The sequence below is a fragment of the Bombus affinis genome, chromosome 11, assembly GCF_024516045.1.
Source record: "Bombus affinis isolate iyBomAffi1 chromosome 11, iyBomAffi1.2, whole genome shotgun sequence".
Taxonomy (NCBI): Eukaryota; Metazoa; Arthropoda; class Insecta; order Hymenoptera; family Apidae; genus Bombus; species Bombus affinis.
In genome coordinates, this window is record NC_066354.1 from 11,810,465 (window position 1) to 11,821,589 (window position 11,125).

Here is an 11,125-nt window from a genome sequence, read left to right on the forward strand (position 1 = left end):
TATACTCGCTGTGACTATAGAGACGATGAATATGCGGAGGCTGGCGTACTCGCGAAATATTACGAAGCTGGAATCTCCGACGAAACTGTGGACGATAAAAAGGCCAGATGTTTAATAAATTGCCAGCAGAATAACGCAGAAGCGCGCAAACGCTAAACTATAACACAGACTTTGAATAGATAGGCGCGGCGAAACTCGTCATCGATAAAAGCGTCGGTATTTTTATTCGCAAATCACAAATTACAAGGGAAATTACGCTCGAACCAAGCCGGTATCTTGATTGTATTCACCGACACGACCGGTGGTCGTCGCGGCGCGTTCCAGGAAATCCGTCACGGTCGTTAGCCAGGGCCGATTATTTTCCAATCGACCGGTTAATTTGCGAATTAATTGTCCAACTATCCGCTCGATCTACACGTGTTCCACCGTGTGCCGTGCGCGGTTTCCGAACCGTGTAAAGCTACTTTCGTCCTGGTTGCTCGTTATCTCTCGAGTCGGTGTATGTACATACGTGCTGGAAGCGACGCGATACGGCGTCAGATAATGGCGTCGCATCACGGCAGAGGAAATCGTCTCATGAAAAATGTACGCCCCGTCGAAACCTTCCCGATAATAAAGTGGAACGCGAAGAAAATCGTACCCGCGATCATACGGTTCCCTCTTTCGATCGCCTCCTCTTTCCTTTCTTCTTTTTCTTTTTTTTTTTTTTCTCGTTTTCGCTGTTTACACAACGGCCCGGCGTCGCGGCCACAGGTGCGCCGATCCACGAAATTTTTTTGATTACCCGTTCGTTCGAGACAGGAAAACCGTGTACGACTGCTTCCTGGAATTACCGCGTTTTCTGCCGAAGATACGCATCGAACGGAATCAATTCGCCAACGCGTACGAGACACGTCCCCCGTACTATTCGTTGCCCGCGTGTATGCTATTACCTGTGCGTGTAACGAAAATTGCCGAATGTCGTATTTGCGAAGAATCGAGATTGATCGAACGGTGCGTAAACGTTATAAGACACGCGAAATTACACGTTTCGAGGTGAAGGAGTTTACGCCGAAAATGTTCTCTTCCTCTACTCGAGTCTACGTAGCAGAATTACTATACAGCGTCGCGAACAACCGTCTTAAACGCATCGAGGTCGATAACGAGCGTCAAAAATGATCTTATCGTTACCTACTGAGAATTATCTTTAATTATATTTAAACGAATAAGCAAATATTCTTTTTAGCCGTTAGTTTCTCATTAATTCGTAGATTTTAATAACAATCGGCTTACGTGTTTTAACGCTTTAACGATAAATACCTGTATACGCTGTATACGCATTGCACGTTTATTTTCAATTAACGATCCAATTTTACAGGAAACTTTCATCGCTGACTTTAATAACGCGATCGCAAAGTCGCGAGAGAGGTATTTCGATATCGAATGCTTGTGTTTCCTTGAACGCGCGCGTCCTGTAATAACGGCCTTGCTGCACGGTTAATTCCGCGAGATCGTTCGATACATTCGTCAGACTTCTCTCGAAGAATACGTCATAAATATTGTCGCATGCGAACGCTCGTTTTCCCCCGACGATTGCCGTTCCTCCGTCACAAGCGTTTCCATTTATCTGGTAATTAAGATCTCGCGCGAACACGGTGACGAGTCGCGCCTGATCTTTCTGACGGATGGGTATTTATTTCTCGATGCATGATTTAGCAACAGCCGGTTAAACGTTGTGCGACGACGAGAATAAACAGCCAGCGATCGAGCACGTCGGAGCTCGTTCCGTTCAACGGATCAACGTGCTAATTAACGCGGCTTGTCGATCGATAACTTTCTTGCGATCGTATCGTGACAAATTGATTAGAGAATTAATCGAGAAAAATTCGCAACCTGCGATATAATTCAAATACCAGTTGATACCGGTTCGAGTAAATAGTCGTTAACGTTCGACGATCAAAAACTTGTAAAAAGAAAGAAACGAGTAGATCTTTCTACGTTTGACATCGTTTTATCAACGATTGACACGACGTTAAAAAATCGCGCCAATGAAAAGCTAAATCGAAACGCGCCTGAAAATCCTCCGACCACCTTTAACCACCAACCTCGACAAACGACAAATTCGTACCCTCGAGGCCAATATATCGCGCAACTGTCGCGCAACGAAAAGGAAACGGAGGAACGTTGATATCGAAACGATCGGCGAGAACTGGCGACGATCGGGTACCGGCTACCTGGTTCGTCCCCCGAAAAAAGAAAGAGGAAAGGATGTCATTAACCCATCTCCACGCGCGTCTTATCGCGAACAACAATTGGAGCAACCCCGTATACCAAAAGCGACGGTAATTACCGAGTTGGTCAACCTGTTCGATAGTTTACGTTATCTAACGTTTAGCGCCAGATGTCCATGCGAGCAATTTCCTTTGTGACGCGGTGTGGTACGCTGCGGTGTAGCGCGATCTGGCACGCACACGAAAGACACACCGTCGATGAACGTCGCCGGGAACCAACCCGTAGCGGCCGCTCGGGGGCCGCTCAAGGGTACGCGGTACAACGCGAGAGGGTAGGCATTAGGACACGTATATCGTGGGCCGGGGTAATTGCGGCAATGACGACGGAAGTGTCAGATTAGAATCTGAGATGCTCCTGGGAGCACGCGATGCTTGTCCTAACCCCTGAAACTATTAGGCGGACGGGGAGACGGCTGCCCCCTTAAACGTTCTGCCTAACAGTGGTGCTGCCATATCGGCCCTATTCAATGGACGGACACACACCGGCCGCTCTTCCCATCGTTCAACGTGCGCTCTTGTTCAGAGAAGACGAATAGATTCCAGGGAACGTTCGATCCACCACGGACTACCGGCGGACTATCGATCGAGACTTGCTATTAATTCGCGATTCGAGCGTTCCTCGGTGATAACGATTCGACCAAGATATATCAATTCGAACGAACAACGTCGAATGATATTTTACAGCGTACGCTTTAATGTTCAAAATTCGAGGAGTACACTTTTTATTTTACAAACTATTTACTTTATAAACTATTTATTTTATAAACCATAAACCTGCGGAATACGATTCGATATCGTTTATTCAAATTAACACGCTTTCGTTGGATCGTTGTACAAGTACAGAGATATTTTCTACGAGTCATTAGAGTCGTTTGGTAGGACATTTTGAAACGAGTCGAGAATTATTACGACACTGTTGCGTTACATGCTTTAGGTAATTTACTAGGTAACCAAAGGTATAATTTGGTAACGAACGGAAGTGGCCAGCCATGTATCGCGACGAACGATACCTTACACTCGCGTCATTTCTCTCTTTATCTCGATGAAAGTTAACATTAACAATTATCGTTAAACGAGCTACGATAGGACGAAAACGTTATACGAAAACACGTATAGACGCGGAACCTACAATATACAATGCAAATGTGTATATCGATAACTTTACCGCCATCGATGCACGATCCAGACGTTTAAAAAATATGGAAAGTAGGGAAACTGTCGTCGATAGACGACGAAACGAGAATTTCCTGAAACACGAATGAGCGACGTCGTGTATCGAAAACTTCGTGCCATCTAGCCTTGATTCTATTTCTATTTTCTTACGTTTTAAGGATTTATGGAAATGTAGCGACGCTTGAAGGATCAAGACGCGCGTCGTACGCGATTATTCGCAATAAGATTCCACCAACGATCGTACGGTTATTTCGATCGTACAACGGATAATGAAAATCGAAACACAAGACGATTCGAGTTAAAAGAAACAAAATAATATAAAAATCGCGATAGGCAATAAGTTAGTGATAAAATACGATAAGGAGAAAAAGAGCTTAGAACGAAGAAAATAACATACTCGATGCCCCCTGCACAGAAAATCTGGCAAGAAACGATAACCACCAAGAGGGTGGGGATCCGGTGTCGGTGGCGTGGCCGCCCCAGAGAAATCGGCGATCTCGAAAATCTGTGTACGACGAATAACATTTCCATCGCGTTAGCATAAAATTATCCGGGGCCCGGGCGCGCAACTTCATTAGCAAGTCAAATGAACGGTGGCCAGATTGAGCACCACTGGGCCCACTCGAAGGGACCGTCGAAAAGAAACGGGACGCGTCTGCGAGGAACGGATGAGCCCGCCTCCTCGGTAAACCGGGGCTAAACTGTAATAAAGCGCGGTACGCGTTACCCACCTACCTTTGCGATCTTTACCCGTTATCTGATCCACCGGCGCAACCAGCGTGCTTCACCTGTGAACGACATATGGCCGCTGCTCGGCTGCCCCTTTCGACGACAGTGTGACCACTTTCGCGTTAATTTGTCGATGAGATAGCGTCGAGTCCCCAGCCGGATGGAAAAACCACCGGGTTAATAATCGACAACGGTCGCCGACCGTCCAAACGTTTTTCAGTCCGATAGATTCTCGTACTGCGCGGCGGAAAACGCTCGTACAAGACACTTTTTATCTCGGAAAAATGTTCTAGATGGCAACGAGAATACCGTACTATAGGATTTTAGCGAATCTGATCGTCGATGATGCTACGAGATGGTACGACCATTGGGTATATAAGCGTCAATAGACGTTAGTTTTTTGGCTTTTGTCTGTCCAAACGAATGGAACGTCGAGTTCTCTTCGCGAATTTAGACCGCGTTGATACGCAAGAATATCGAAAACACCGAAAGCGAAGAAATATTCGTCGTAATCGGTTCGGTTAATTTAGCTTATGGTGTTCGATTCCAAAGCAAACAGATAAAAACGATTAAAAAGGAAAATGAATGTGAGAAAAGGTGGCAACGATTACGCGGATACTTCTCCTTCAAGGTGTTACGTTTTACGTTTCTTTTTGCCACAAAGTGATTGCTCGTCGGTGAGAAAAAGATCCGACATACTCGTATATCTTACCGCAAGGACTTTATCGTGTATCGTCGATAAGATCCGATAATTCGGTTAAGGAAGATGGCGAGAAGAAATTACGAAGGGATAGAAGAGTCGATATCGAATCGATAACATCGCGTTATGTCCCGACGAGTATCGCAAACAACGGCGTTCGAGTTTGAAAAATAACGACGATGTAAATCGCCTCTTTTCGAAGAATCAGGTGCTATCTCGCGACATTGCTACGGTAGCCGTCTTCCATATACCTGCCCTTATATTTTATGCAAAATCGTCAAATTTAGCTGCGTTAATCGACATTTACTACAGCAGCGCGTCGTTAAACTTCGAGTATGGTCGTTTAATAAAGTCGACAAACTCGATGAATACGTTAGCCAACGGAGAACGTGTATTAAATACGGGCGTGCGTGACAATTATCTTCCAGACAATTCGCGAACTTTCTTTCGCGCGAATATTTCGAAAGATCGGTGTCTTCGATGCTTTCTCGGCCGATCTTTTTCCTAACGACGAATACAAGGATACGATACGATAATGCCGCGACTTTAGGATTCGTCGTGCGTCTTTCCAAACGAATCTTTCATTTAATCGGTACGCTTGTAATTTCGATTTATTGCAGCAAGTGGCCACCCCCACGGTCGTGAAGAAGATTCTACGAATGAAACAAGAACAACCAACCATGTTCGCTTGGGAGATCCGAGAACAGTTGGCGCGACAAGGAGCTTGCGATCCTCAAAGCTTACCCTCCGTCTCCTCGGTAAATCGAATTCTCCGAGGCGGTGGACTTCATACGGATCACACGGGGATCGAGGGTGGTTCACCCAGCACGTACGCCTCGCAAGTTTCCTCGAACGTCGCCAACAGAGGTGAGAATTATCGCCAAATACTCGATACCATGGTAATAAATCAACGCGATAAATTAAATCGATACCAGATTCCGATAAAGAAAGAAATTGCGCATCGAACTTGAAACTCGAGATACGTGGAAAGGATTTTCTACGAAATTTTTCTACCAAATAGAGCCGGCCCGTCGCGTCCTTCCTCGCAGACTCGACGACCGGCGAAACCTCGAACCGCTCTCGCGTAATCACGCGAATTCTCGAGAAAGAGATCGCGATTGCACGAATAATCGCGGCAAAGTGTCAGCTGATCGTCCAGCTTTCGAACGATCGTAGCGAAACGTCGAAATCGGCTCGTTATGCGAGGGAAAGCTGCATCGCGAGCGCGCCATTACCGGCTAATGATCCCCTAAACATCTGTCCGTATCTCGGAATCACTGTCCGAATTTTGTTCCATTGTTTTTGTCCTTTTTACGATTCGCTTCCATATAGACGAGCAGCGACGAGAGAAAGAAGAAGAGGAAGCAACCGATGCAGCGATGCAACGATCAGAGGGAAAAGAAAGGACGAACGAAGGGGCAAGAAAGAAGGATAGAAAGGAAGAAAAAGAAGAAGAATTCGTAAAATACCCTGTGGCCGATTGACTCGTCAGCGTGCTGCAGCGTGATGAACGACACGCAACCCCTTAAAGCAACTCGAAATTTGCCTCGAAATTTACCTCGTTTATACCGTAAATTGTCTATAACGTCGTAGTCTTCTTTTTTCACCTACCGACAACCAGGCTGCGTCACGAAATTTCTGTCGATCGAACGTGATACGTTCGTACCGTTCCACGGCCGGTGTTTCTTTCGATTTTAACGTTAATTGCAAGGTCCGATGACCTTGCTAACTCCAACAATCCTATAAATCAGTCATTTTCGCGGCAATGATACAATTCCATCTTTCCTCCGACGATCTTCCACGAACTTTGACAAACTTCGATCGGGAAAGGAGATCGAACTCGCGAGATCTTCCAACGATGGAAAGATACGATTTCCTCGAGAACGAATGCAAACGACGCGTATCGGTTGCAAGTAAATACATCAAAGTTTCTTCGCGACGAACGTAAAATATCGACGTACGTAAAACCTTGTACGGCTAGCTCTCTGACAAATAAGAGCAATAAAATACGTTAATAAGATAAAATAATATACATATATATGTATGTCGGAGATGGAGAGACACCGGAGCCTTCCCGTCGAAACCGAGGAAAAACTCCTAATATCGTAATTTGGATTCCAAACAATTACCGTCCTACAATCTATGAGAATGAGTTTGGGTTCGAGGTGACAATCTGGTCTCCGAACGTAGCCGAACGTCAAGGGACGAACATTTTTCTAACAAAGTCGTGAAAAATTCTATAGCGGTCCATAAAAAGAAATAGTTGTAACGGCACTCGACAGTAAGCATACTAATGGTTTCCTATGGGTAGGTCGATTGCCGGTTGTCGAGACATATTCGCAAAACATCTGCAGCCAGCCTAATGACCCGTCATAAACCTTAAACCTTAATTAACGAAAATAGGCAAACAGTCCTTTTTCCGCGAATGACACTTCCGAAGACTAACCAATTTAACAATAACGGCAATTTCTCTCACTCTCCGAACAAAGACTTGTCTCCACGAGTATAAAAGACCTGGGGCCACGAGAGAATAGAGCAATTTTTTCGAAACAGCGTGACAGTGAGAGCTTCGAGTACGACTAAGGTATCATTTCGACGGAGTGCTTAATTCGCGTGCTAACCGAGGAGTCGCCAACGAGTAAAAGATAAGAGAGTCCGCGGATTCGTTATCGGACCTAAGACTATCGTCATTAGCATCGCGAGTACCTAAACGCCGCGGTTTATTTGTCAAACCTCGCATCTTCATACTTGTGCCGATAAACTCTGGATCGTACCTTGACAATGGCTAATACTGGCGAAGATTCATCACCTGCCCACACCTCCGATCCTACTGGATCTCCGACATATATATGTAGTATCGTGGATGCAAAAGGTGTGCAGAGTGTGAATTGAGAAGCGAGAGCGAGCGAGTGTAGAAGCCGAAGAGTGTGAATCGGGAAGTCGAAAGCCGCGTCTGAAAATAAGACGTACGACAGCATTGTAATTATTTCGTTGCTTCGAATATTATTAATTAAATCAAAACATCATTACTTGTCCTTCCCTCTAAGACCCATTAAGATACTACATATATATAATGAAAGCGTTAAAGGTTAATGAGCTAAATCGTAATTTCTTTTTCTCGGTGAAATTTACATTGTATTATACGATGTATTTTATTTTTACCCTCAGACACGCTCATGAGAACGGATTACCAATTATTTTATCCGGGATCGCTGGGACCGTTGCACGTTTCCACAACTTCCGGTAATACCAGCGCACCATCCTGGAATCCAAGCTTTTACTCGTCTCTTTATCAAGCAACTACGCTGCACTTGCATCATGGAATGCAATCGTTCACGTAAGTCTAAGTTGTTTGACCGATTTCTGTTTCCTTAATCGGACCACATTTTCTTTTTTTATTAAATCTCGAAAAACGGATCGGTAATAAAGACGATTATTATCGCTCGTTATCTCGCGCTACGTACGATCGATCCATCGGTGCGTTCGTTCCGATTAAATCGTCGGATATCTGTTGCAGATCGTTAGACGTGGAACGTCTGTCGGAACAAAGCGGACCAACGAACCAGGTCGATTTAAAATCCAGCTCGAGCTCGATGGCGGGCAGCGACGACTCCTTGGACAAGAGCGACCTGGACGAGAACACAGAGTCCCAAGACCACTACAAGCCTTTCCAAAATTCGCCTATAATCCTAGAACTCGGCCAGAAGATCGGCAGCGATCGTAGCGCGTTCGTCAGACACGGTACGTCCGGCTCGTCCGGAAACCTCGAGAATCGACAGAGTCCACCGCCAACAAACGGCGACAAGCAGAAAATAGCGGCGTCTCCGCGAATCTTGGAAACGGGAAACGAGCAGAGCACCATGGCCAAAGAAGCGGCGGTCGAAGGAAGACCGGCGCAACCTCAGAGAAAAAGGAATCCTTACTCGATAGAAGAGCTCCTGAAGAAGGACGAAGGCAAAAGCACCTCGAAGAGGCCGAAATTGACGAATCTCGGGGTGGTTCAACCCTGTGGAACTATCCTGAACAAGGAAATCTAAAGGATCGCGGCCGAGAGATGAATAAAGCGGAGGGAAAGACGAATATTTCAAGATCTGATAAGATAGAGGCTAAATGATGATCGTCTGGATTTGGGAGAATTTTCGACGCGCAGAATCCAGGATGATTGCGTTTGGATGGTGAACGTCGAGGATGAAGATGCGATTGGTTGGAAACGAGATGGATGGACGAGCTAGGACAGAGGGAGGTGTATGGTCGAAACGATCGATGAACGTTGCGACGATGAAATTGGAACTAGGCTTATATTAGATATTCGTGGCTCTGTATTTTTCCGATCTATCGATACAAAAAGAACTTCCGAATACTTTATTTAGAGAAATAACTTCGTTCTCGAAACAAAGAATCGTTGAGAAACCATTTAGTCTTGTACAAAACTTATTTATTAAACTCTCGTTTCAATTACTTACGTCCGTTAAAGAGAAATGTAACATAGTTTAGCAAAAAGGTGAGACAACACCAAGTTCGAACGCTTGACAAAATTACATCGTAAAGGAATAAAAAGAAAAAGGTCGATACGGTCGGTACACCTTTATAGATATGCGAAAATCTCGAAAATTAAAGCGATCGTCGTTGTACTATCGATACGGAGAAAAAGTATAAATTATATGTAACATTAGTATGAATCGTCGATTATGTATGGTTGACCGCAATATCGTAGATTAAACGTAAGTCTGTTAAGATAATTTATAATTAAATTATTTTTATTCGTTCTTCCGCGTCCGACACCGTCGATGATCTGTCTTTTCCAAGAGGAAAGGAAATCATCGATATCATGCGTAATAACGGGACGATAAAATACGATAAAGGAAACTCATTGACGTAGGTGTTTTATCGGTTTTGATGATTTTCAACAGGATCAGTTTTGTGATCTCCGAATACTGAGATTTTTCTGTCGTGTAATTTGTGTGTGGTGTATGATTTCGTTTTGAGAGCGGGACGATGCCATATTATTATGTACGATATTTAACTTTAATTTAGTCAAAGAAATTTTGACGTATTCTAATAAAGTGAAATGGCTAGTAACCTTAAAAGAAAATTTTTTTTTTAATCCTTTATTTCGTCCATCGTGCCGAAGCAAGAGGTACCCGGATCGTTCAAATCCATCATTTTTACCTACTTCTCTTTCCGACACACACCTATCGTACATAGATATATTTGGCAGGTTGTTCGGCAAAAAATCCACTCGTTCTTTCGATATCTTTACCGTTCGATCGGCAAGCATCTTCGACGACGTAAACGCGTCCATCGATCGAGATGAAAAGAGCGCGAATTCGATCTAGAATGATCGGGATTAGGGATAGGAATCTCATCCAGCGAAGCATCGTAAAGTGGCTCTAATTCCGCGCAAAAGAAGCTCGATAGAACCGTAGTAAAACAAGAGACGAAGCTCGTTAGAAAGCACGATTAGCCCATAACTAAGAAAAGCATGCGAAGCTTGACCGATACAGCCGACCAATTAAACGAAAGCCTAATAAAGCGATGGCAATAAAGCACGCATCGGTAACGCGAAACAGCGAACGCGCGAGCATGTAGTAAAGCCATAAACGGTTCGGCCTGAGTGTGTCATACGTGGACACACCACCGCGTATACGTACCTTGTAAAATACGACACGGACGATGGTCAGCGTAAAAAGAAGGTGAAATTAAATGGCGAATCGCGTCCCACGAGTCTTACCAACGATCCTATCCACCTTTTGCATTTATAACGTTGTAAAAACTTTTTATCCGCCTCCTCATCACGGACTAATTAATGCACTATAAAACGCTAACGCCACGACGTCCGCTGATTTATCCGATTCCCTTTCCACTATACGATTGCACACCAGTATCCAGGTTTCGTAGTCCGCTCTTCTCCTCCATCCACTCATCGTCGTCCAGTTATTAGCCTGAATGATAACAGGAAGTTGAGCAGATGCCAACCTAAAAATAACGCTTTTTAATTATTATTCGCTGGATGTAAGCTTTTTAGACTGAAATTTTTGCAACATTATACGACCGGATTAAAATAATTTAATTAGAGGTAGACTGAATATTTTAGTTTCTTTCGGGCTGTTTAAATTGTTAAACTTACGGCATTTTAAAGACGAAGAAGAGGAGAATTCGTTCAGTGGTATAAGATTAATTCTCTAAATGATCGTTTTCGATCCGAGTAGTTGTATTTATATCGATATTTATTACTTATAGTTATGGCATTCGC

General features: G+C 44.3%; 1 protein-coding gene and 1 long non-coding RNA gene across 2 annotated transcripts in view; one reads left to right on the top strand and one right to left on the bottom strand.

Annotated features, from left to right (window-relative positions):
* Nucleotides 1-8,948, top strand: part of LOC126922335 (paired box pox-neuro protein) — a 31,418-nt gene extending 22,470 nt beyond the window's left edge. Inside the window, exons 4-6 of the mRNA XM_050734816.1 lie at nt 5,493-5,739; nt 8,041-8,209; nt 8,390-8,948. Of these exons, the coding sequence (XP_050590773.1) occupies nt 5,493-5,739; nt 8,041-8,209; nt 8,390-8,909 (936 nt within the window). The 3' untranslated portion in view covers nt 8,910-8,948. The remainder of the gene's footprint in view (nt 1-5,492; nt 5,740-8,040; nt 8,210-8,389) is intronic.
* Nucleotides 1-11,104, bottom strand: part of LOC126922336 (uncharacterized) — a 29,977-nt gene extending 18,873 nt beyond the window's left edge. The window contains exons 1-2 of the long non-coding RNA XR_007712707.1: nt 11,000-11,104; nt 10,524-10,848 (exon numbers count right to left, since the gene is read on the bottom strand). This is a non-coding gene — a long non-coding RNA (uncharacterized LOC126922336). The remainder of the gene's footprint in view (nt 1-10,523; nt 10,849-10,999) is intronic.
* Nucleotides 11,105-11,125: the final 21 nt, after the last annotated feature.